A 25173-nucleotide genomic window follows, 5' to 3' on the forward strand; every position below is an offset into this window, starting at 1 on the left:
GTGTGTCATCGTGCCCTGGGAATTTTATGGCTTGTATTTTTGGCTCTCTTTGACCTCCCATGATCCAGTCCCATGGGCTTGCCTTGGATTCCTCATTCATCCCAAAGCTTTTGCTTCAGGGTTTTGCATTTGTTTCCTCTACTGCAATATTTTTCCTAGTTCAGGGCTCAGTTTAAATCCCCTCATCTAGGTATTTCTTGCTCATCTAATCCAGAGCAATCCCTGCTCCCATCAGAACTCTTCACATCTGTTTCTGGCTGTTTCAGTTTACAATTAAGTGCACATTTACTTGGCCATTGTTGGTCACGCAACACCAGATGGCGCTCCAGGGCGCTAAGACGGTGGCTATTTCATTCACGGATATGGCTAGCTGAGGCAACATTCAATAAAAGTAGGTTGAGGCGGCTGGGGTGCCCACACCTGTAATCCTAGCTATTTCATAGGCTAAATAAGGAGGATTACAAGTTAGAGGTCAGCCTGGGCAACTTAGAGAGACCCTGTCTCAAAATAGAAAAAGGGCTGGAGATGTAACTCAGTGGTAGTGTGTCCCTAGGTTCAATCCCCAGTACCACAAAAATAAATAAAGGAATGAAGGCAGGTTGAAGTCAATGATTTTATTTACAGAACTGAGGGTCAACCTCCAGAGTATATGAACTAGCTTACTTGTCTAGCCGCCATGTATTGGGCAGGGTTTAGCGGAAGGGAGTAGCCACAGCAATATGCCCATTCAGGAAAGCTTTACTTCCAGCAGATGATGATGTTGGGGTCATTTTCCAGACGCTCATCCAGCTCATGGTAACTCATGCCTGGGTGGGGTGGGGTAGGGGTGGTGAGGGTCAGTGATTCTGGCCTACCCACCCTGCCCTGACCCAACCCTGTCTGCCCCACTGCCTGCCTCCACCTGTCTTGCAGCAGATCTCATCGTAGCTGTGACAGCCTGTGTAAAGCCGGGCAGGGTGGCTTCGCTCCTCTCGAGATACCCGCACAGGATATTTCTGTAGTCGTCGGATGAGATTTTTCATAAGCCCAAACTGGATCAGTTTCCTGGGGTGAGGATTGGGGAAGAAGCATGATGCCCTGGTCAGTTTTTTCCAGCCAGACAGTTTTCTGTTCGATTCTCAGAGGCTAGACTGGTCTGCAAGCTCATGATCTCCAGGATTCCTCTCTGGATTAGCAGTACCATGATTCTGCTCACTGGGAATACCCTGCTTCCTTTCTGACCCAGGGTTCCTCCAGAGAGACAAAGAGGGTCCACCTTCCCTCAGGCAGCCCCACCCATTTCCCCAGGAATGGCCCTCTGACCGTTCATCAACATGCTGCAGCTGCTGGGGGTGGCGACCAATGAGGTCTCGTACAGTAGTGCCAGGGCTCAGGCTGCAGTATAACTGGAACACATCCCGGAGACTGGCTCTTTTGTGCCCTGTGGGTGACAGAAGTCAGTGCTCCAGGTAGCCCTTCCCTCTCCAAGATGTCTCACCCAGAACCCACTACTACCTTGCTTGGTCACGTAGGATAGACATGCCTCCTGTAGGGACTTGTCATCTACAAGATCCTGGACCTTGGGCGTTGGGCAGTACACATTGGAATACTAGAGAGTAGCAGAAGGCACAGGGGCCTGAGTAAGGGGCTTGGGAGGCTGGGTCAGACATGGCATACACTTCATTGAACCATATCCCAAATTCACCTACCTGGAGAATGGACACCAGTGTCACAACACCATAGTACCTAAGAGAGAAAGCTGAGCTCAGTTTCTGAAGACAAGGCCTTTCCAGTTCCATACTCAGGGTCCTTGAGTTCTTCCCTGGCTGGTGACCCTATCCTAGGCATGACTGTTGCCCCACTCACAGCAGGTTCTGTATGGCGATGCGCACCAGGTTGAGCTCCACGTCTGCCTCAGCAGAGATCTTCTGGACATGGCGGAAACCATCAATGTAGGGCAAGATCTGGCAGAGCAGGGCAAGATCAGTGGGGTTAGGATGAGGCCAGTGCTGTGGCCAGCCCAAGGTGATGCTACTCAGGGACAACTGGCACACCTGTTGTGTGGTGAGGTCCCACTGTGAGTTGAAAAAATCCTCCTTGTCCTTGGTAAAGACAGGTACATCATACTCTTGAGCCACAGGAGGGTCTGGCCGCTGCTCAATCATCTTTAAGTGGATGGTGTTAGACTCATCTGCAGGAGACCCCACCCATATCCTCAGTACCATCTCTCCTAAGAAGCCCTCAATTACCATCCAGTCTTTCCAGTATTCCGTGAGGCAGGCAGGTGGCTCTGGGGAGGGTCATTCTTCTCCTTTTATGGAGTGAGAAACTGTGGTCCAGAGGGGAAGGAATATACACAAGGAACAGAGTAGGAGACCTCTGCTGGCTGCACCCCCATCCCCAGCCCCATCATGTACTGGACTCTGGACATCACCTCAACCCCTGGCTATTTCCTGGACACCAATTTGTTCAAGAGTCTTGTCCTTCTTCTCCAATGGCTGTGCTCACCTTCTTCTACTTTCCCATCCCTCCCCTTCTGTTGTCCTTGTAGAGGCTGCAAGGACAACATACCAATGGGTAGAGTGCACCGGCCAGAGGCGTTCAGCTCCTCCAGTAAGATTGTCATTATGGGCACCAACTTCTGCTTGCTCTCCTCTGTGGACACGAAGCTGCTCTCTAGCTGGATGGAGCATAGACAACATGGTGGGTATACCCCAGGGCACCTGGCTGACTGGATGCTCTGCCTGGGTTCTGAGCTAGCTGTCAGGGTCAGGGAGACTTTGGGGACATAGGAACACTTTTCCCAACTTTGCCTGCCCATACACCCAAGCCCATCATGTTGCAGACCTCCAGTGTGGTCAGGTAGCCAGCCAGCTTTTTAACAATGGGCTCCAGGGCACAGGTCTTGGCCTGGGCATCACACACGAAGCCCAGGTTGAAGAGAAGGGCATTACGGCTATACTTCTTGTGTTCAATGCACACAGGGCAGCCGATCAGCTTCTTTTCCATGGCTGTGCTGAATGGGTGGAACAGAGTCAGGCCTCCCCAAGTCTGTCCCCTCCTTCTGGGACCCCTTCACCCCCCACCCAGCTAGGGCCTCACACAGTGATGAGCTTGTTTTGTAGCTCTGGCTTGGTGATGATGTATACTTGGACGGTGTCAAATAGCTCCCTGGAGATGAAGTCCTCAGGGACCTGGGGAAGGGAGTGGCAAGAGGTGCACCTACCATTACCACCTCCAGGTATAAGTACTCTTCTCCAGCATTTTCCTCTCTCCCATTCGCCCAGGCCTACCACTCCTTTGTGTTTCCAAACACGTACTGTGTTCTCACAGGCTTCTTGGCTTTTGCATTTGCTGTTCACTCTACCTGGAACACTTTACTCCATAATCTAACTTGCTATGCATCATTTAAATTTCAATCCAGGGATTCTCTTGGACCACTCACCTCCCACCTTCCACCTTCCATGGGACCTGGCACCTCCCCTGAACCTTACAACAGGATTTCCCACGAGCACAGCTCATGCGACATTGTATTCCTCCGTCACAACAGGACCTCGGTCTGACTATCCTTTCTGTTCACAGTTATCCAGGAATGGATAGAGATGCCCGCGTGCAGCACGGGAATCCAGTGCACATCAGTCAGCTGAGCTCCCAAGAGCGACCCTCTCCCCGCCTAGCCTCGCGAGCCCGGTCAGCACCTGATAGGTGATCTTTGGTCCCAGAGTTGGGTGGAATTCGCTGAAGAATATGCATTCGATGCGGCAGCTGCTGCCCATGGCGCTAGCGAGTCCTGGGTCCGTGGCTCTTTGTCGCTGGCGCGGAGGCACCCCTACTTCTGAGAACACCTGTCAGAAATAGTCCTGGGGCCTGGGCCACCGTGTCACCCAGTATTGCGCGCGCGCACACACACCAGCGAAGCGGTCTGCTCAATAGAGTCTGCGTAGCGAGATTCAGAGGCGGGGCTGCAGGGGTGAGTGGGGCTCTTCCCAGGAAGTCCCGGGTGGGTAGACGTCGCACCCGGAAGTGAAGCGGCTCCGCGACGGAGGGGCGGCGTGCGCGGCAGGGTCCCGGCTAACCAGCTTTCTTTGGGGAGGAAATCACCACGTCGAGTCGGCGCTGCAGGTGAGGTAGGCAAATCCCTAGCGTGAAAGGACAGCGTGCTAGCGGCACTTGTTGGGGCACTGCGCGAAGAGATTCACGCTGTAACTGGGACGCATCTGGGAACTACAATTCCCGTAGTGCTTCACGCCCTCCGGGCTGGCGCTCCCGCCAGCGACAGGGTGGGGCATGCTGGAATTTGTAGTCTTATGCGCATCCTACCTGAAAAGTGGTCTAGCAATCAATACCAATTTAGATGCAGGTCTACACTGACAGGGCTTGCCGGTCCTTTCCTGGCAAGTTGTGACTATTCCTGGTACCGGTCTTGATCTATTTCTTCCTACCATAACTTCTTAGAAGAGGTTGACATTCTTGCCGTGCAACCCTTCTTCCAAAGAGAGGCGTGAACAGTGGGCACACTACCCTTGCCAATGCAACTGTTTTCAGGCTAACAGCTACCGGCCCGACTGACCATGGCCCTTTCTGTGGAGACCGAGTCGCATATCTACCGAGCTCTGCGCACTGCCTCTGGGGCTGCAGCCCACCTTGTGGCCCTGGGCTTTACCATCTTTGTGGCTGTGCTTGCCAGGCCTGGTTCCAGTAAGTAGAATTCATAGTTGACTTCTGGAAAGGGAAAGGCAACTTTTCCTGAGGGAGCAAGGGCAGTAAGACGCCTTGGGCCTAACTCTTGGGAAGAGGGCTGGCTGGCTGAGGAATATTCTGTGTAGAAGGGATGATGTTCTGGATGAAGCATGGGTATGGCGGCTCTGACAGCTTGGCCAGACCCTACAGAGCACATGGTTTACCTTTCCTTGTCTTGGTGCTGGAGGAAGGAGGGAGGACTGCTAGAGGAGTGGCAAGCATAGCCTGTGGTCTGGGAAGAGAGAATAGATGTGGAATCAGCTTGTTGCAGCAAGAAGGGGCTCACATTTTGGCAGCACCTCCTTAGGTGACAGGCTGCCCTTATTCCTCAACCTGTAGGGATTGGTATTGCTGGTTTCTTCTTGCCTCAGCCCCACGAGGCCTCCTCTTCTCATTCCAGGCCTGTTCTCCTGGCACCCTGTGCTTATGTCTCTGGCTGTAAGTAGTGAGTCTGGGCAGCTCTCAGGGGTGGGAGCATGGTATGGGTGGTGACCCTGGTAGCCTCTGAATCCCTGTGAACATTTAATGTGTGTTTGGAGGAGTTGCATGCTCCAACCCTTGTCCCTGGTATGTTCCTGACTTGAACCATAGATTTGAGACCCAGGAAAGCTGGGTGTAGTGGGGCACACCTGTAATCCCAGCTACTGGGGAGGCTTAGGCAGGAGGATCATAAGTTCAAGGCTGATCTTGGCAACTTAGTGAGATTGTATCTCAAAACACAAAATAAATAAAAAGGACTTGGGACATAGTTCAGTGGTAGAGGGTTCTTGGGTTCAGTCCCCAGTATCTCTCACACACACACACACACACACACACAAGGAGGACGGTGAGATTTAAGCACAAAACAAGACTTCTATCTCCAGGCAGGAAGCTGAAAATTGCATTTGGATGTCCCTTTTTACCTTAATTTTGTGGTGATATGCATCTCATTTTCCCCGAACAGTGCACCGTGTGGTCAGCTCTTGCCAAGAAATTGTATCCATTTATCCCCATAGGAGGCAAACAAAGGTTTTGAATCATTTATAACTGCCACATCTCAGACCTTGTTTGCTAGGTAACAGCAGAGATGACATTTCAGAATAGCACCTAAGAAGATACGTGAAAAGGCACCTGTCACTGACTGTTCAGGGAAAATGTTCTGCCTCACCAAATGGGTAGTTTTAGTGCAGGGAGAATTAAAAGGGGGAATCAGCCCAGGTCCACTGATAACTTGAGGATCACCTAAAGCCCTCTTACCTTTTGCTGGAACAGCTCCCTCACTTGAGTTTCCTATTCGCTGTTTCCTCAGTTCTCCTTCCTGATGACCGAGGCACTACTGGTGTTCTCTCCTGAGAGTTCGCTGCTGCGTTCCCTGTCACGGAAGGCCCGGGCACGCTGCCACTGGGTGCTTCAGCTGCTGGCTCTGCTGTGTGCACTGCTGGGCCTTGGTCTTGTCATCCTCCACAAAGAGCAGCTTGGCAAAGCCCACTTGGCTACAAGGCATGGACAGGCAGGGCTGCTAGCCGTGCTGTGGGCAGGGCTACAGTGCTCAGGTGGGGTGGGGCTGCTTTACCCAAAGCTGCTGCCCCGATGGCCCCTGGCGAAGCTCAAGCTATACCATGCCACTTCTGGGCTGGTGGGCTACCTGCTGGGTAGTACCAGTCTCTTGTTGGGCATGTGCTCACTCTGGTTTACTGCCACTGTCACTGGTGGAGCCTGGTACCTGGCTGTGCTATGCCCTATCCTTACCAGCTTGGTCATCATGAACCAGGTGAGCAATGCCTACCTATACCGCAAGAGGATCCAACCATGAACTCTTTCCAGCCAAGGGAAGCCTGAAATTGTCTCTCAGCATCAGAGTTGGGGCTGGGAACTTCCTGAACTCTCTTAACTGGGTCAGGGGATACTTCAGGCCCTGGGGCAGTAGGAGACCTATGTGTCACATTTTTGCTCCTCATGCTAGAGTGCCTCCCTTGTCTTTCTGCTTTTGCTGTCATCCAAGAGGAGTAGGAGCATATGGATCACGTGTCTGGATGAAGCTGAAGTTGCAAGACTGCCTGCAGAGCAATGCAGCTCTTACACACACTGTTTTGTCCAGAATTACTAAGAGAAAAAAGTGAAATAAAAATGACTGAAAAGACTGATGGGAGGAACAGTTCAGAGTTGGGGGTCGTTCTTACTAATGCCATAAGCATTAGGAAGTAGGCGGCTTGGCAAGGTGGGGCTTCTCCCAGCACACAAGTCCCCAGGATATGGCGGCTGAGCCTCCCATGTTTTTGTGAATGGGACAGCTATGTATCTTATCCATTTCCCAGCTACTGACTGCTGGAGTGTCCACACTATGAGGGTGGGAGCTGGGAATGGGCTGTCTCCATAGGTGTCATGCACAGAGTACTTGGTCTTTGCACTGAGTCAAGGGCCAGAACAACAACTCAAGATGGAGAGAACCTCAACTGTCAGATTCTCTGGGAAGGCCACTCGGCAGCAAGTATATGGTGGTGAAGGAACACTGGGCTGTTGGGTGTGCTTTCTATCCAGCTGGAGTTGCCTTGAAGAGCCCTTGGACCTAGAGTAAAGACTGTCTAACTTCACAGTTGAGCATGTGCTGCACAAGGTGGTCTGACAAAGTCTAGGAGACAAAGAACTACCTCAAAGAACTGCTTTATTGATACTGTGAGGCTGGGCTTGGTTGCCCACTCAAGTGGTCCTGTAGAAAATACCTGGGAACTGTGGCTATTCTGGCCCAGAAGCAGTCATGGCCACAGCAGAGGGAAATAAGAACGCCTTACATGAACACAGTCTTCCTGGGGGGTGGGCAGGGATGTGCAGCCCTGTGCTGACTCCTGCACTGGCTGGGCCCCCAAACATTTTTGGCAAACGTAAATCCTTGCCTTGACTCTTGGCAACCATTTTCATATGTGAAGGCCAGCCCAGGAGCTGTGGCACCAGCGTTCCTGTTACTTGCTTGGGGCTGAGGTATAGTCTCACCTCAGATGAAGTTCTGGACTGGCCAATTCCTTAGAGGTCCCATGTCCGGCATAGTGGTTATCTGGAGTCAGAACCAGATAGCAAGAGTCCTGGGTAGTGTTGGCGAGAAACAGCAAGTGGCCATGGAAGGTCCAGCAGGCCTTCTTCCCTCTCAAAGCAGTCAGTACTCTGGAGTAGCTGAGAGGCATCAATGAGGGCTTGGGAGAGGAGGGTCTACACTCAAGATGGTCTGGAGTTACAGCTTTGGGGGAGCTACCTCAAAGGTGATAAGGCTAGATTCGGGAGCAGCCCCCTTTCCTGGGGATGTGGGAGCATTTTCTGAGGGCAGGGGGCCGTCCACCTTGGCCCCAGAGTCGTCTTCATCATCATCCATGCTGGGCCAGGTGGACTGGTCCTCCACTCGCTTCAGCCTTTCATTGAGGGCCTTCAGAGCCAGTTGCCTGGGACCAGAGGAGAGAAGGACAGGTCACTCTGGGTTTTTATTGGCACATCCTGCACCCTTTCACTGTAGGCTACCCTCTCTTCCTACCACATAGATTTCTCCCCCAGAATCCTATATTCCCTTTCCCATGCAAGACCCAGGACTCCCCAGAGACTGAATTAGGGCCCATGCTGCCATCAGAATGAGGACTGAGAGGCTCTGCAGTCCTCTCTTCATAGCTAGGGCACCTCCAGGCTGAGAAGGCCTTCTGGATGTCTGCCCAAGCTGCTCATGGCCAGCCATCATGAACAGTTGAGTCTGATAAACAAAGGTGGGTAGATCTAGTGCTTCAGGGCAGTTGAGTGGAATGGCAAGTCCCTGGAGATGGGTTCCTGCTTGGGCACTGACATCACATCCAAGGAGAGGTTAATTCTCCCTTTCCTGGTTAGGGTTATTTGAAGCCTCCTGGCAAGGGTCTCTGGGAAAGACTGGAACTTAGTACCTCCCTTAGCTCAGCCCAGGAAGCACAGCCAACTTGGATTAGTACACTCTGATGTTTTCATTTCTAAAAGAATCCCCAAAGCCACTAACATCTGTATTAGAACAGGTGTTGGGCTGGGGAGATAGCTCAGTTGGTAGAGTGCTGCCTCACAAGCACTAAGGCCCTGAGTTCAATCCCCAGCACTGCAAAACAAAACAAAACAAAAACAAACAAGCAAAAAACAAACAAACAAAACAACAACAACAACAACAACAAAAAAAACAGGTGTTTAGCAGAGCCCTTGCAAGAGGTGAAGAAAAGAAAAGCCCATGTGGGTAGGGCGCAGGCCAGAGCCTGCTGTTTTCATGGGGCAGACCCTTGGAGGCACCACTTTGGGGAGATGGGCAAATCCACTAGAAGAAGGTATTCACATGTACTTTGTACTCAGCCCATCAGAGGGTGGAGTGACAATGCTGCCAGGCACATCCAACAGTGGCCACTGCCCACTCCTGATGCTTCAGCTTCTCTGCCACCAATGTGGAGACAGTCTGTGTAACCTTCCAGGTTCTAGCAGAGAACCAAAATATGCACTATGCCAAGGATAAGGAGAGGCAACAAGGACATGAACACAGAAAACCCACTTCCCCGCTGCCCTCCAATCTGGTGCATGGCAAATTGGCAATGATGGGATAGTCCTTCACTATTACTGCCCAGGCTCTCACCCCAGAGATGGACTTGTTAGTTCTGTATAAAGCCTGCCAAGGCAGAGAGATAGTGTCATGCTAGTCACTTCTTCATAAGGGTGAAAGAGACAAATGGGGGTTGGGGTTGTAGCTCAGTGGAAGAGTGCTTGCCTAGCATGTGTGAGGCACTGGATTCGACTCTCAGCGCTGCATATAAATAAATAAATAAAAATAAAGGTGCATCAGCAACTTAAAAAAAAAGAGAGAGAGAGAAAGAGAGACAAATAGGAAACCCTGCCTCCTTCTACTTATATCACCCATAGAGATTAGACTGTAGGGCCCTGAATTAGGCCCTCATATCATGCTGTGGATGCTTTTCCACACCTATCACCTTGGACCACCAGCTGGAAACTCCTTCAAGGAAGGGGTGTATTTTACATTCAAGTGTATTGCCCCAGTGGAAAGTAAGCTCAGGGATAAATAACTCTTCCACTCACAGAGCTTCTTGCCAGGAAACTATTTCACAGGTGAGCAGAACCTGGAATCTTTGACAAATCCAAAGGGACAGGACTGTATCAGATTACGTAAAAAAAAAACCCTGAACAAACAAAAAATCCCCCAAAACTGAAGCATAATGTTGTAAATAGGGCTGGGACTCTTACAGAAGCTGGGACTGGGGAGCCCACAGATCAAGGGGAGTAAGAGCTAAATTCAGAAAGCTCTCTCCTGCCTGGCCAAAGTGCAGCCAGTGAATAATTCAGCCAGGACACCTGATGTTGCAGATGGCTTAGTTTACAGATACTTCAAAGGTCTCTACTCTCTGGTGTGGTCCACAGGCTTCTAAGGTGGGTCGTATAGCATGTCCCTTGGGTTTGGTGACACCTGCCTACTTGGAAGTTAAATTTGGTAATACCCTAAGCATCCCTCAGTAAGTGGCAGAGAAGCACATGTCTGAATTAAGACTCAGGAAGAGGACATAGTTTAGTATTTGGAAATTAGGGTGACCCAGACCATTCTTAAGGGCCCTAGGCCTTCTTCCTTGGTCCCCATCTCCAGCGCAGGGGACAAGAACCAACAGGCTGTTTCTGGCTTACACAGTATCACTGTCTAGGATTTGGAGGTTCTGAGGCAAGACCAGCATGATGCATACCTACGTTAGCCCCTCACACAGAAGCAAAAAAGAAACTGGGCATTTCTTGAGACTGAAGTGACCTGAGTGGGAGAAAAGCACACACCCAGATGTCTACATGCTAAATTCTCAAGGCCAAAGACTGGGTTTTCTCTCTGAACCTGCCCTAACATCTGACTGTAGGTATCTTATGCACAGCAAACACCTCAACAGGTGGCATGTGACTTTGACCAATACTCTCTTAGCTTTCCAAGGTTTCACTGTACCTTCTCCGCTCTGCATCTTGAGGGTCTGTGCCTGGGAGGCTGATGGTGATGGAGGATGGAGCCCCCACATCATAACGTTTCACTGTCTTCTGGCATATCTTTACTTTCACCAGGAGACCATGCACCAAGTTTGCCAGAAGCCCCACCACAGGCTGCAGGATTTCAGGGAAGAATGTGGCAAAAGCAAAGTGGTCAGCCATGTCCCCTCGACCTCGGCTATGGCGCTGGTAGAAGCGAAGATATACCCAACTGGAGAGAAGCCCAAAACCATAGGAAGCCAGTGCTGGGCTTTGGAGCAGTGTGGTCAGCCGCAGCAGTAGCAGCAGTGCCAGTAGTAGCATGGGTACGACACTGATGCGCACCTGGGGCACTCGCAGGACCACACAGTCCCCCATAGTTTGCTTGAGTGCCACCAAGACACCACCTAGGAAGCCCAGGGCGCCGTGGATACGGATTGTGAACAGGTAGACCAAGTTGAAGGAAGCCATATAGGTGAGGAGGTAGGCGAAGGCCCCCAGTAGCCCCACAGACACATTCACCACCGAGAAGAAGATGAGCAGCTCCAAGGCTCCCCAGAGGGGTTCCAGCAAACGCCCAGCCACCACCACTGTGGCCAGGCTGATGGCCACGTCCCACACGTGCTGCTCCATGAGCCCATGGGTGGCCAGGGTCCAAATCCAGAAGTTAGGAGGAAACAAGTAGCCTGGGGTGACCGCCAGGCAGTCCGTGTCTACTGCGAAGGAAAGCAGGTAAATAAAAAGTACCGCTGCGCACAGCGCCTTCACCACCACGCTGGCACTGGCCAGGATGGCCCCCAAGTGTTGGCGGGCCCCAGGTAAGGCGCGTTGCATTTTCCTGGTAGGTGTTGGCCTGAGGGGAAGGTGAGGAGGGTGGGCTAGGGGCCTCCCCGGGGCCTCGTTCCAGTCCGGCCCCGATGGGAGGCCCGGGCTCGGCCTAGTCACCTTGGCCTATCGTCCTGGTGAAGGCTCTGCTTCCGGTCGGGACGGGCTCTGGTCCCAAAGTGCTTTGTCGCCAGGCCGGAGCCTAGGCCCCTCGCCCCGGACCTTCAGGAAGGCCCTGGGCGGCTTTGGCACGCCTGCCTGCCTGCCCCGTAGGCCCCGCGCCAGGCTGGCTGGGCTAGCTTTGATCTTAGGGCGGGGGCACCTCCATCCACTCCTGGGCTCAGGTCCGCGTGGGACTGGCACCTTGTTCCAGGTCCGAGTCAAGTCGGGTCAGCTCCGGCTGGGCCTTGGTCTTGACTTCCACCGTACCTCCTCCCTTATCAGGGACCGACAAACAGGGGTGCTGCGCCTGCGTGCCCCCGGGGGCAGCGGCGGCCGGATGCCTTCTGAGTTCCTGTCTTCCGGCACTTTGGCATGCCGGGATACGGAGTCCTTTGGTACAGTCCTGGAAGAGCGGAACTAGGTTTCTGGGAAGAACTACAAGTCCCAGGAGGCTGTGCGCCTAGGCTGGTCCTTCAATGGTGGAGGAGGCTGTGCTGGGAATTGTAGAGCTCAGGACTGTTTCCGCCTGTTCTTGTTGGTAAGAGAGAGCATTTGCCAACTTTGGGAAGCTGAGAGTTGGGGGTTCAGGAGGTTGCACAGCCTCAGGTTACACACTTGCTGAATTCTCCAGGGAGAGTGACTACATTTATGATATGTGCAAGAACATAAGAGTGAGTGTGTTCTTGTGGGCAATCCTGTGGGTGAGGAAGTTAGATGGCCCTGGTGTGTGTAACAGTTTGTGAATCCCTGAAATGTTTAATGAATGGGGCCTGATTGGACTCCTTACTCTGTCATTTGGCGGCAGTGTGACATTGGATAAATTCTTGAATCTTTTCGAAAATGTTTTGTGTACCTTAAAATGGAGATGACAGAACTTTCCTACCCTGAGGAACAAAGGGGCTAAAGTGTAGAATGCCAGTCCACCTTGGATGTTCACTCAGATTGCCCTTGTTACAAGTGGCGTGAACCCATGGTTTCATCTCTCAAAAGGGTGATGCTGGGCTGCCTCAGTGATTCTTCTCTCCACCAGAGATTTCTGATCATTGCTGGAGTTAGCACAAGCCGGGGTCAAACCTCACTCTCACCATTGTGACTTCTGACAGGTTATTTCCTGTCATTTTATTGTCGTGGTGTATGGAATTACTTTTAAAAATGTGTACTTAATTATTTGACAAGGGACTTTTATAAAGTGAAGAATCCCTTTCAGTCATCAATCTCATTTCCAACTGCCGAATGTGTGCATAGCCTTTCAGTTTAAAATGGGTGTTAACACCCTTTATCTTTGAGGTCTGGGTTCCCACTGAATGCCACACACCAGGGTAGGGTTACCAGACTAAGTAAATCAAAATACAGGGTGCTCAGTCAAATTTGAGTTTCAGATGAACAATAAACTTTTTAGTATAAGCATGTCCCATTCAATATGAGAAACACATTTCCCTACTAAAGCATTATTGTTTATATGAAAAATCAAAATTGACTGAACTTTCTGTATTTTATTTGACAAACCTTACCCCAGAACTTGAGGGGCTTTCAGAGCATGGGAACTGTCTTGAGATTGAATGTTTGGTGTTATTCTGTGGTCATTCCCAGCAGGGAGGTGAAGAAAGCCCCATCTTAGCTGACACGGGAATGTCCTCTTTCATGTTTAGCATCCAAAGTCCCATTCCTGCCACCACCTTCTTTCTTAGACCTTAGCTGATTTTTTACTTCTATCACGTGGGGGAAAAGATTTCATCTCTCAGTATACTCATCTGCCCTAGGAAAGATTTACTAATAACAGCCCCTAAGATTGTGGCAGATGACCTTTAGCTAAGTGCTAAGTGAGAAGAGTCCCTGGCACTGCCAGTGTTGTAGAGTGAGCACTGACAGCACCGTCTGGAAAACCTCTGAATTAGTGATTACAATTCTCTCCCCATGAAAAGAACAAGAGGAGCATGGTGGCAGACACCTGTAATCCTAGCTATTCTAGAGGCTGAGGAAGGAGGATCACAAGTTCGAGACCAGCTTGGGTAATTTTAGCAAAACCCTATCTCAATTCGTGTATAACTAATTAGGAAAAAAAACTAACTCATGATAAAAAAGTTAAAAGGGGTGGGATGCAGCTAAGTGGTAGAGCACCCTGGGTTCCATTCACAGTACAGGAAAAAAAAAAAAAAAGATAAAGAATAAAGGTGTTAGGCAAATTAGGGTTGGGGTTAAAATGAACAAGGGTGAAGGATCTGCAAGAGAATTTGCAAAAACTGACTTGGCTTCTGGCCTCCCCTGGCCAGGATAGATCCCCCACTTGCTTGTGAGTGGGCCAGACCCTGGCCTCCGTGGAACAGCAGAATGGGGTCCTTGAGCACCAGCACCTATCAACTCTGGATGTGTGGCTCTAGGAAGAGGACCTGGGTGTCAGGCCACAGTAGTTGGAAAAGATGGTCAGACTCCAGCCTGAACTGGCATCTTATTATTATCTTCATTGTTTCAGGACCCTGGCCTTGCCTTGTGGCTCTAGGAGACTTTTTATTTGTTATTTTTCAAAACCAGCTTTTTCCTGGAGGCTTGTGAGATAATATGAGACAAAGTATGTCAAAGGCCTGGCACTTATTAGTCACTGGAAGCATCATGCCCATGAAGCATCATGCCCTACGGCCACCAGGGACCTAGATTGCCATGGCCTTCTCTCCCAGCAGAACAGGGTGATGGCCCCTTGTCTTCATAGCTATCCAATCCTCACCCCAAAGCTGACACAGTGGATGGAAACTGTTTGAAGTGAAAATATGAACATTATTTAATAACTGATCTTCTGTAATAAACCATTTGAAAATATTTTACAAGGAATCACACACACGATATTTTACAAAGTTTCTTGACTTGTCGCTGTTGTTTTTCCAACATGTCTGTACAAAATAGAACAACAACAAAAAAAGGGCAGAGAAGAGGAAATGGCCCCCCAATCCCCCAGCCCAAGGTGAGGGGGCAGCCAGGTCAGGTGGGTGATGAGAAGGATCAGACCCAGCTGGGGGTTGGACAACTACCTGATGGGGATTGTTTTGTCTGTTTTTCTGTTTTTTAAACTTAAAATATATATTTATTTTTCTGTATATGTTTGTTTCATTTTTATATTCTCCATTGAGCACCTGACTACACTATAGTTACACACGCGCCCCCACAGGACACAGCCGACATCCAGGCAGGGCACACATCATGGACACCCACCCTATCACCAGCAGTGGGCATGGACCATACAAACATACTGAGAAAGTGACAAGCAACATGACATTAATTAACGGAGCCATTAATTAATGCATCACCCTCCCCCCTCCTCCCAGTCCATTTGATCCCCGTGGCTACACCCCCCCTGCCCTCAGTCCCCTCCTGGCCCCCAGACTGGGATGCCTTTGGGGAAAATGATCAGAATGAATGGTATGCAGAGATGTGCCCAAGGCCCAGCCTCTGCGTGTGCAGTGTGTACGTGTGTGTGCAAATGTGTGTTCAGAAGAGGGACAATTTAGCTTCCTGGGGGCAGGGAATATGTGTATGTGTGTGTGTGTTGGGGGGTGGGTGGAGAGGGAGAGAGAAAGGGAAAGCGGGAGGGAGGAAGGGATAGATAGTGAGGAACATGGGAATGGGCACAGGCCTGAGTGTGTAAGGGCCAGATTGGGGTTAGGATGGCCCAGCCAGGAGAGACCAAGTCACCCCTGCTAAGGCAAAGAGCGATGTCTGGTGGGGGTCTGGCATGTGGTCCTGCTGTGGGTTTGATACTAGTGATAAATGGTTACAATGAGCACCTGGCAGGGTGAGGGGCACTTGGGGGACACAGGTGGATAGGGATGGGACAGAGGGGTCTTTACCCTTTGCCCCAGCATTTGGCACTGTTTGACATTCAGCTTTAGAGAAGGGAGGATCAGCTGGACTGCAGCTCAGATTAGAGGCAGGTGGTGAGTAGGAGATGGAGCATGCAGGTGCCAACCCTCCCACCAGCCCCCTACCCTATATAAGGCTTTGTGAGCCCCCCATGGTATGTGTGTCTCTGTGTCTGTGTTTATGTGTGCCCTCTGGGGTCTGTCTAGTGTGAGTCTGGTTTCTGCCATCAGGGTTCCAGGTGTGTATGGGGTTGTGTCTAAACTGATGTCATTGTGAGACTGTTTTGACACCTGCAGGGCTTTGGGGGTGGGGATGACCATAGGCCTGAAAAGGGCAGGAGCCCCTGGGCCTCAAACTGTCATCTCACCTTCCTCCGTTATTCCCAGGGAAGTTAGGTTTGGGCTTGGGTGGGGCAGCAGGGCCAGGTTAGAGGGGTCCAGCTGAGGCAGGGTGGCCTACACAAAGAAAGCCTTTAGGCAGGGAGGGCAGGGGAGGCCTGGTTTGGCACCAGTACATGTGGCCTCCCTGTCCCAGCCCACTAGGATGTCCAGGGTCTGGGACATTTGGACAGTTCAGCGGTGAGATGTATCCTGGGTGCCAAAGACTAGCACCCTCCTTTGGGACTCCCCCACCCCAAGGCACAGGCTCTTAGAGCCTGGCGAACACAGGTCCTTTAGTGGGGGAGGGGCAAGGCGCTAAGGCGGGAGTGTGGGACGGGGGCCAGGGGGATAGGGTGTGGGGTGTGGGTAGGGGTGGAGCTCAGAGGCGGCGAGAGGCAGCGAGAGTGTGGACTTGAAGCTGCGGTCTGGGCGGCAGGCCCAAGAGGAGAAGAAGCTGCAGGGAGACCAGGACGCCCAGCGACGGCGGGAAGGAGGCTCCGCGGCCACAGTCTGAGGTATCTTCCTGAGGGGAGATACAAGGAACTGGTCGGCCTGGGCGGGCGCAGGGCGGTGCGATGTCAAGATCGCCGCTCCCCCAGCTCACCGTCGCGTTGTAGTCGAAGCAGATGTGCGGGCCTCTCCGGTATCGCGGTCTCTGCACCAGGTCACACTGCTCCGGGCCGTCCGCTGGGCATGGGTGGGGAGTCAAGGAGGTGGCAGCGGCGGCGATACAGAGGGGGCGCATGGGACAGGAGGGGGCGCGGGCGGCGGGGAGGGAGGGGGCAGGATACAGTGCGTCTCCTTCTGCAGCAGCCGGCCAGCCTCACACTGGCTGCACAGCGGTTTCTCGGCCACCACGAAGAGAAGGTTGGTGTTGGTCAGTCTCTGTGCGTGGAACAGCCTGGAGGGAGCATCGAGAGGTGGGGCCTGGAGGTTCGCTCCACCCCTTCGCCCCGCCCTGCTTCTTCTCCCCGTCCCACATCTCTGGGACCCCCTCAAGCACCTGGAGCAGTTTCCGCAGTCGATGATGGCATTGTAGGAAGCATTCACCGTGCCGAAGTAGTACTGGGTCTGTTTCATGACGCAGCTGCTCTCGCGCGTCTCAGGGCTCCCCTCGGCCTCCGCTGGGTCTGCCGGGCCAGAGTGCCTCAGCTCCGCCCACAGACCCTGTCGCGGTGTCTGACTGGTGGGCCTCAACCTGGCTCAGCCATAAGCCCCGCCCTCCCTGTGGAGCGGGTCTCTGCTCCAACTGCTGACTCTCATTTGAGGAGGGGGCCCCCCAAGTCCTACCTACCTGCTTGGAACCAGCTGTGGTAGATGAGGCCATAGAGAAGCTGCTGGAACAAAGACCTGAAGGGAACGGGGCACTGAGTGGAGGTGGTCATCAGAGGCAAGTACACTGCCTCACTTGTTTTTAGAGCCTTCCTGGTCAGCGAGCACCACCTCTACATCCAAACTCCCAGGACTCACCAGGCGGCAGCAGAGGTCCACCAGGCCAAGTTAAGGAAGTCTGCAATGGTTGGCTGCAGTGGAAAGAGGGCATGGGCTGCTACTGCTACTCCTCACCATAGGTCACCCATAGCTTTCTTAGACGTCAGAGATAGGGGTCATCTAAGGGCAGGCCTCCCAGCCCCCCATCTCCAGACACCTCTGAGGGCTCACCACAAAGACACCACGGGGTGCAGCACCCAGGTTGCCAGGGGGCTGAGGGGCACAGGCTGTCTGATAGTCGTAGGACTCCTTGCGCGTGTAGAAGGAGTTGTTGTAGAGTGCCAACATCAGGTTGGCATCCACATCACTGAAGAACCTGCCAACCTGGGGATGCCAGGAGGAAGCCGAGGTCACAGGACTGGCAGTGCCATGTCCCCAGAAGGCTCAAACACCTATGCCCTCCTTCCATCCTCTTCCTGACACTTACCTGGTCCCATTGATGGTTTTGGTTTGACAGCACCAGGAATCCTCCATCATCAATAAGGACACAGAGTAGGTCCTGAATGGTAGGGAAGGGGGAAGAACATGGAGAGGGGCTGGGCCTCAGACCTTTCACTTCAAGCCCTAGTACTCCAGTGGTTCAGAGTTGGTGGGGGTAGGCACCATTTCCTTAATCCTGGTAAGGCTGTCAAGTCAGGGTAGGAGTGCTGAGGCTAAGGGATGGGCTAGAAGTTTTAGTTGGGACCAAAAAGTATGGGAGTAGGGGAAACTGGAGTCCAGGGCAGCGTCAGGGCACACTCACCTCATTATTAACTTCACAGTCCATCTCACAGTGGCTGCTGGGGCCGCACTGCTGGGCAGAGAATGAAGACTGTAAGGTGCCCACCAGTATTTCTTTTTCTTGTCACCCTCATATATCTGGTTCTCCAGGCCATCTGTAGTAGCCCCTGACTTCTTGTAGGTATTGAAGCCACCCCTGAGTAGATAGCTTGGCAGAGGTCCCTGAGGACTCTGGTCTTACTCCCCCTTCCCCTCCCCAAATACCTTCTGTGGCTGGTCTTGGTGGGTACGGTTGCTGGCCAGCACCTTGAACTTCTCAGCCCAAGCCTCTAGGTCTAGCTTGACACCTACCACTGTTGGGGAGAGCAAAGGGCCATCAGTGCTACCTGCCTAAGCAACACCCTGTCCACTGCCTCCTTCCCCACCTGTGTCCTGGGCATTCACCTGCTGGCCTCAGTGTGCGCCCGCCTAGGCTGAGCTCCACAGCTGTGCTGACGAGGATACCCACTGTGTCGTTCTCCAGCTCCAATGGCCTTAATAGGGCTGGGGTGGTGTGGGTAGAGCAGTCAGGAGTGGGGGCTGGCAGCCACACTGACTGCTCCAAGCTGGGCCCTACCAACCCAGGTCTGAGCCAGTCAAAGCACCCAACACTCAGCATAGTGTTTGACACAGCCTATCCCTCTCTTCATGTCTGATCCAGTATCAGCTGTTGTCAGGTTTGAAAGGGGGCTCACAGAGCAAAACCTTGCCATGGCTGAGTAGCCAGGGAAACTGGAGCTTCCCACCTGCTGCTGGGCACTCTGAATGGACACTCACCATCCTGGTGTGGGGGCTTGAAGACATAACCATGATTATCTAGGCTGCGGCGATAGAAGCTGGCATTGAAGGGTTCGGGGTTCTCTGTCCAATCCTCAGCTGCCCTGGAACATTCGAGGGGTAAGGGGTGGCTTGTGGGGGACAGCAGACTCAGAAGTTCAAGAAAGTTTCTGGGCAGCAGCATAGGGGCAAGGTCCTAGACAGGGGAAGGAGTTGGGTAGTGGGGTAGGTCACTTACTTGTTGGGGAAGATGCGTGTGATGCCACCATCAGTGGCAGCGAACACGGCCAGCAGGCTGTACCTGGGGTGGCAGGGAGGTGGGGTCACAGGGAGGAGAGGGCCAGGGCCTCTGGGACCATCCCAGCCTCCTGCCCCTATAGCTTGGTGCATACGTGTTGAGATCCTGGTCTCTCCACACACGCTCCACCAACTGCTGCGTGATGCCTGTGTCCAAGATCAGGTTGTGCAGAAGGAAGTTGTTGCCTGGAATAGAAGGGTAGGAGTAGAGGGGGTGTCTTCTTGCAGCTTCCTGTCCTCCCTTGCCCCCATTTCCAAGGCTCCACGAGGAGCCTTCCCTATGCTCTAGCCCAGGCCCTGCCTGGGGTTTGGGCCTATGTTTCCACATCTGCCCCATTTCCAGTTTCCTCTGGGCTACCCCCATGCTGCCTGGGCTCTTCCCAGATCCAGCTCCCCTGCTACCAGACACTCACACTGCTTGGAGTCTGGAGTCACCTTCTCCATGAGCTCAATGAAGTTTTTCAGGAACTCGGTGTTGTTGTCTGAGGCATTCAGGTCCTTGCAATACTCTCTAGGGGTGGGGAGGGGCAAGAAGAGTGGGCTTTGGGGACTGATCAGGGAAGTGGGGTCAAGGCTTCCCAGTAGGCCTGCCTAGCCATTCTCTGAGAAGCCTAGGCCTTAGGGAGGGACATGTGTTCTTATGGGCTGTGGCTCCTACATGCCTGCAGGCTGACAAGCCTGAGTTGGGGCAGGCAGAGCCAACACAAGAATGGGGGTCTGCTTTCTCCACCCTGGCAGGTTTTTTTCTCCTGAGTTTGGCCCTGCAGAACCTCCCATCTCTCTTGGATAACTGGACCTAGATGGTGTACCTTGAAGGCCTCAGGACATATCTGGTGGCTGGCTTGTCCACCTGTATGCCCTAAAGAGTTTCCATGGGCACATATGGCACTGAGTACCAGTACTGGCCTTTGTCCTCCAGAGTCTGAGACCTCGTCCTGCCTCTTCCTGGCTGTGCACCTTTGGACACACATTCAGGGTCCCTGAGACTCATTTTTTTCTCATCACTTCACAGAGGTGTCAGGAAGTCAGTGGGAACATGTAGGTCCTCGAACTGGCTGTTCCCCCTGCCTGGAATACTCTTCCTATGGAGTTCAAATCCCTCACCTCTTCAAGGGCCTTGCTGGGATCAGACTCTGGGTCCAGAAAACATGGGGGCTGTGGGGTATTGCATGGCCTGCTTGAAGCTCTGCTCTCTAGGAAGTCTTGGCAAGCAGTACTTCTACCCTGATAGAACCATTAATCCTGCTCAATCCTTCATTCACACTCCTGTCACCACTGGCCTATATGGAAGTAACTCTGTGGGGATTTAAGAAACATGCCACTTCCCCAGGCAGTGCTGGGTCCCATAGCTTACTGAGGGCACCTGGGATTGGGTCTCACCTCCCACTCACTCCTTGGCTTCCAGAGCCTTTGTGTGGTGCACACCCTGTGTCTCCGTGCCTGGAGGTCACACCTGACAACACCTAAAGTGATACCCCCACAGCTGTGCTCAGGATACATGGTAAACACAATATGCATGTCCTCATTTCATTCACTCACCTGACATTCATTGATTGAGCTCTCTGGAGCCAAAGATACAGAGGTGACAAAGACAAACATGATCCCTTCCCTCAGAGAGCTTCCTCTGGGTCACAGGAGTCACACAGGCCTTTCCACACATTCCCACTGTCACTAATGCACAGAGCCCACCCCATATGTATACTTGGACTCTTACACATATGTACAATGACTCATGACACAAACACACATCTACAGAGAAAGTCACGGAATTGTGGGTGCATGCACGCACGTGCATACACAGTGGAGCTTAGGAGTGTCCAGAGCCCCCGTGTGGTGCCTAAGAGTGCCCCTGTGTCTGTCTGCTGCACCCACCTGCCCTCATCTGGTCACAAGAGAGGGCTTGAGCACCTGGGGTGGGTGGGCAAGTCTCCTCAGATGTGAGCCAAAGGCAGAGGGTATGGGCAAGAGGATGCGTGTGTGCGTGCTGAGTGTGTATTTCAGGGATGGTCTAGCCTGGGCCTGTTCTTGCCCTAACACCTCACTTGCCAGAGCAACTCCTGAAAGCCCCTCCCTTCCCTCCCACTCCTCCTCACCCCTCATGAGCCATCACACTTGGACTCGGCACTGCTGACAGGGGCTCTGGCTGGCTCAGCCCCCAGACCCAAACAAACATCAACACAGGACAACAATGGGGTGCAGGTGGGGGCATGGGCAGGATACCACAAACCAGAGCAGCAGCTGCCCGTGAAGGGGTGTGCTGCAGACAGCCAGCCCAAGTCTGAAGTGGCTCCTTCCTGGTGGCCTGGGAGGGCAGGGAAGGTCAGCAGAGAGTCCAGAGGCCTCCTGCCCCAGGCCTGTCGGGAGTTGGGCTGTGGGGTCACTGGCCACTGCTGCCTGGTGCGGCTTCATGGCCTGGGTATGCATACAGCCACACATACCGAGCTATGTATGGGGGGCTGGGGGTGACATTGCACAGGACACAGACACACACAGCTCCAGGCAGCAGTGCGGGAGGCGGGGCCGGGGGCAGTTGGGGTTGGGGAGCACACCTCAGCAAGGCCACACGCAAGCTACCTGGGAGCAATGAAAACATGTCCTTCAGACTCAAAGCTGCTGGGGAGCAGGAACTCAAAATCTGCAACAGAAACGGGGGGTTATCCGGCGGGGGCTGGGGAGGCAGGAGGCCAGGGGGCTCAGAGCTGATTGGGCTGGAGGGGCAGGGGAGAGGGCAGCTTAAGGGAAGGGGAGACACCAGCAAAGAGGGAACCCGCCACTTCCACGTTCAGGTTTGAGCCAGAGAAAAGGGATGGGCAGGTAGGGAGGAGTGGAGGGCCTGTGGAGACTAGAGCATCACAGGAGAGGGCAGTTATAGCCAATATGTTGCCCGGGCCTGGTCCTCTGTCGGCAGTGAGTCCCTTGGCGTGGCTGTATATGCTTCCATACTGCTGTATAGCACATATACACAGACACACACACACACATATATATACACACACTGCTATATATATGCATGGTCTGGGGGAGGCGCCAGTCTCACTCTTATCACATCCATAATGGAAAAAACCGCATGCTAAGCTTCCTTCGCCTCCAAAGAGACTTTGAGGAAGGGAATTGGCTTTTGGCTGCGGATTTTTATCTCTCTTTCTTAGCCGCAGCTGTTTGCGTTTTAGTAGGTCTTGCTTTTGTTGTGTCAGGCATCAACATGGCCAAACCGAGGGGGTTTCTCACGGGCACAGACAGTCCAACCAGAGACGGTGTGGGTAGATGGAGGTGGACTGCAGTGCATCGTGGGGGTCTGGTGGGGTTCTTTCTGGGACAGGAGGCTGCATGGAGACCCTCAGGGTGCAGGGACTGTTCTGCACTGTAAGGGGCTAGGGGTACTGCTAGAAACTTAACATTCACTTTACTGGACTGGGGGCATGAGGGGCAAGTGGAGAAGAAGGGCTGGGTCTCCTCCCTTCCTAGGCATGTCTGGGCTCAGAGGAGCCAAGGAGGAATGCTGGGGTCCACCAATTGGGCCACTGCCAAGGTCTCATGAGCTGTGCATGTGTGTGAACATGTGAACATGTGTGCGTGTGTGTGTGTGTGTGTGTGTATGTATGTGCCTTTGTATGGGTTTGTGAGTAAACCTGGGGATGTGGCCACAGGGCCTCAGATCTCTCCTGCCTAGCTGGACTGGCTGCCCTGCGTCTGGCATCTGGGAGGGTTCCCTCTGCTCTCAGTCTGTCTCACTCTGGGCTGTCCACCTTCCTATCCTATCTTCACCCACATCACGAACTCTCTTGTCCTTAGGGTTTTATTTGTACAGAAGAGGGATTTTCCCTGTTCTCAAGTACTCCCACGATGCACTGCAAGGTTCTGGGGAGACTTGGGGTGCTTAGAGGGGCTGGGCAGTCACTGGTTGGACTGTTCCTTTCTGACAGGACTGTGAGGCAGGGTTTGGACACAAGCCAAAGGGGAAAGGGGAGGGGATGGGAGGGGAGGAGGAGAAAGAAAAAGGAGGGAGAAGGAGCAGGAAGGGATACTATGCTATGGTTGTCATGGTTACTAGGGCCCTGCAGTTCTGGGGTCACTGGGTGGGTTGTGGGAGACAAGGAGAAAAAGACAACTCAAGTCAGTAGGAGTTGGTTATGCCCCCGCCTCCCCAGCAGGTCAGTTGGGGTGGCTGCATTCCCTTTGCTGAACAAGGTAGGTCGGGTCCCCTAGGGTGACTTGGGGACTCCTGCTTCCAGGTTCAGGGGATATCCCCCGTAGCTCCCCATGCTGCATCTGCCAAGTGTTCCCTGAGAGGGCAGCTCTTTTTGTAGGGGCAGAGACCTTGTGCTGTCCTCTCACTTACTCTGTTCTCTGCCAGGACCTGGGAATTCACCACCCACCTTTCCAGAAGTCTCTCTGGCTTGGATGCTTTGGAGTGCCACAGTCTTTTTCTTCACACTTAGCCTGGTTTTCTCTAAGCTCCTTTGCTGGCCTTGGGGTCCAGACAGATCCCATTCTGTGCCTAGCCAGGTTTCCAGTCTTTGAGTCTTCCTTTATTGCCCCAAGGAGAAGACCTTTTCCACATCTGCTGGTCCTCCCCAGGAAAAGTGACTACCCAGGGCAGCACTGAGTCAAAGGGCTTTAGCCAAGCCTGGTGGTGGTAGTGGGGGCAGTGGGTGTGGCTGGTCATGGGGGGGTGCTTCAGCACCAAGGCCAGTTCCCAAGATGGTGGTGAGCCTTGCTCTTCTGGTGGTCCAGCTGTCTACCCTGTGTGTCTTCCTGTCCCAGGGTAAGGGCATGAGGCTTCAGAGCCTTGCTTTCTCCATTCTCAGAGGGCTGCCAGCTTCTGGATCCACTGGCAGAGATCAGAGGAGGGAGAACTGTCCCAGAGGGAGCCTTGTGGGGTTGATCCTTTCTGATAGCCTCACATAAGCCTCTCAGAAGCAGGGATGACTTGTATCCTGCATCTCAAGTCCTGCCCTGCTGGGTGGGAGGTGGCAGAGAGGCATCCAGCCCTGTCCCCACTGTTGAGTTGTCTTGGAGGGACAGATAAGGTGAGGGGAGGGAGAGGCCTTCCCACAGGGAGCAAGGAGTACAAGGAAGGGACTTGACCCTCAGAACTCTGGAGAACACTCTGCAGGCAGGCCCAGGGAAGGGGCCACTGGCTCTAAGAGGGGTTTAGGGATCAGAGGAAAGGCAAGAACTGAGGAACCAAGGGGATGCTGGGAAGGGAACCCTGGAGGGCAGGGGTGTGGCTGGTCCTGGGCAGGGAGGGGGGCAAGCAGGGGCGTGAGGGGTTGGGGTGGGGAAGAGGAGGGTGCACTGGTTCTGAATATACTTGCCCTTCAGTTTGCTGATTGGCACTGGGACAGTCCACCAAGAGAGAAAGCGAGGAAAACAAAAACACAAACACAAAAACAAACGAAAAGGGGGAGGGGAAGGGGAGGGGCACAAACAATATTTTATTCAATGGCTGTTTGAATGAAAATATTGTGTCTCATCATCATACCGAAAGGAAACTTCTTGCAAAAAAACGACATGAGAGAGAAAGAGAGAGCAAGAAAACTCAAAGGAGATGAGCCCCAGTCGGCCAGGCAGGTGGGGGGCGCCCGGTGGGGCCGGAGCCCCAGCCTCCCTCCCAGTGACCTCGGGTGGTGGGCAGGCGGGGCCAAGCCTGAAACCCATGCCTCTCTGAGAGGCCCAGGGTAAGCAGGGCATGCAGGGAGGAGCCACAGGCAGAGGAATGGGAGAGGAGGGTGGAGGGGGAGAGAGGGAGAGAGGGGAAGGGAGGAAATGGGAGGAGAGGGGAAGCAGGGGCAAAGGAGAAAGGAAAGGAGGGAAGGGAGAAGGGAGCAGGCCAAGAGTGGGGAAGGAAAGGTGGAGGGTGGAGACAGAGGGAGAGAGACTGAAGGGAGTGTGAGAAAGTAGAGGTGCTGGAGAGAGGGATGGGGGAAAGTGGGAGAAATGGATGAAG

General features: G+C 53.1%; 4 protein-coding genes across 11 annotated transcripts in view; 1 reads left to right on the top strand and 3 right to left on the bottom strand.

Annotated features, from left to right (window-relative positions):
• Window positions 1-599: 599 nt before the first annotated feature.
• Window positions 600-3897, bottom strand: NPRL2 (NPR2 like, GATOR1 complex subunit). 3 transcript variants are annotated; one of them, XM_079155598.1, is made up of 11 exons: window positions 3678-3897; window positions 3082-3173; window positions 2827-2995; window positions 2551-2659; window positions 2034-2170; window positions 1846-1943; window positions 1689-1725; window positions 1495-1558; window positions 1303-1420; window positions 902-1044; window positions 600-806 (listed from the first exon to the last, which is right to left on the bottom strand). In XM_079155598.1, exons 1-11 carry the CDS (start codon window positions 3753-3755, stop codon window positions 739-741), a joined length of 1113 nt encoding a protein of 370 aa, XP_079011724.1. In that variant the 5' UTR covers window positions 3756-3897; the 3' UTR covers window positions 600-738. The 3 variants fall into 3 exon arrangements, with proteins under 3 accessions (XP_079011724.1, XP_079011723.1, XP_079011725.1); XM_079155597.1 differs by having other exon boundaries at window positions 1495-1588; XM_079155599.1 differs by lacking the exon at window positions 3678-3897 and adding an exon at window positions 3425-3586 and having other exon boundaries at window positions 1495-1588.
• Window positions 3898-4280: 383 nt separating this feature from the next.
• On the top strand, window positions 4281-6839 carry CYB561D2 (cytochrome b561 family member D2). Of its 3 annotated transcripts, none has more exons than XM_079155676.1 (3): window positions 4281-4677; window positions 5120-5157; window positions 6008-6839. In XM_079155676.1, the coding sequence occupies exons 1-3, from the start codon at window positions 4551-4553 to the stop codon at window positions 6509-6511; spliced, it is 669 nt and encodes a 222-aa protein (XP_079011802.1). In that variant the 5' UTR covers window positions 4281-4550; the 3' UTR covers window positions 6512-6839. The 3 variants fall into 3 exon arrangements, with proteins under 3 accessions (XP_079011802.1, XP_079011803.1, XP_079011804.1); XM_079155677.1 differs by having other exon boundaries at window positions 4539-4677; window positions 5059-5157; XM_079155678.1 differs by lacking the exon at window positions 5120-5157 and having other exon boundaries at window positions 4552-4677.
• Window positions 6840-7347: 508 nt separating this feature from the next.
• On the bottom strand, window positions 7348-11967 carry TMEM115 (transmembrane protein 115). The gene is made up of 2 exons (XM_079155618.1): window positions 10667-11967; window positions 7348-8126 (listed from the first exon to the last, which is right to left on the bottom strand). Exons 1-2 carry the CDS (start codon window positions 11515-11517, stop codon window positions 7922-7924), a joined length of 1056 nt encoding a protein of 351 aa, XP_079011744.1. The 5' UTR covers window positions 11518-11967; the 3' UTR covers window positions 7348-7921.
• Window positions 11531-25173, bottom strand: part of CACNA2D2 (calcium voltage-gated channel auxiliary subunit alpha2delta 2) — a 137913-nt gene continuing 124270 nt past the window's right edge. Inside the window, exons 23-38 of one of the 4 annotated variants that reach the window (XM_079155464.1) lie at window positions 21798-21858; window positions 19637-19734; window positions 19319-19409; window positions 19165-19227; window positions 18927-19030; window positions 18555-18653; window positions 18375-18463; window positions 18133-18180; window positions 17818-17889; window positions 17562-17714; window positions 17370-17422; window positions 17194-17249; window positions 16903-17029; window positions 16691-16800; window positions 16504-16586; window positions 11531-16422 (exon numbers count right to left, since the gene is read on the bottom strand). In XM_079155464.1, coding sequence (XP_079011590.1) covers window positions 16279-16422; window positions 16504-16586; window positions 16691-16800; window positions 16903-17029; window positions 17194-17249; window positions 17370-17422; window positions 17562-17714; window positions 17818-17889; window positions 18133-18180; window positions 18375-18463; window positions 18555-18653; window positions 18927-19030; window positions 19165-19227; window positions 19319-19409; window positions 19637-19734; window positions 21798-21858 — 1451 coding nt within the window. In that variant the 3' untranslated portion in view covers window positions 11531-16278. Of the gene's footprint in view, window positions 16592-16689; window positions 16801-16902; window positions 17030-17193; window positions 17250-17369; window positions 17423-17561; window positions 17715-17817; window positions 17890-18132; window positions 18184-18374; window positions 18464-18554; window positions 18654-18926; window positions 19031-19164; window positions 19228-19318; window positions 19410-19636; window positions 19735-21797; window positions 21859-24541; window positions 24563-25173 lie in introns of all 4 variants that reach the window. The other 3 variants (XM_079155463.1, XM_079155461.1, XM_079155462.1) reach the window with 3 other exon arrangements.

This window comes from Sciurus vulgaris (assembly GCF_902686455.1).
Source record: "Sciurus vulgaris genome assembly, chromosome: 10".
Lineage (NCBI taxonomy): Eukaryota > Metazoa > Chordata > Mammalia > Rodentia > Sciuridae > Sciurus > Sciurus vulgaris.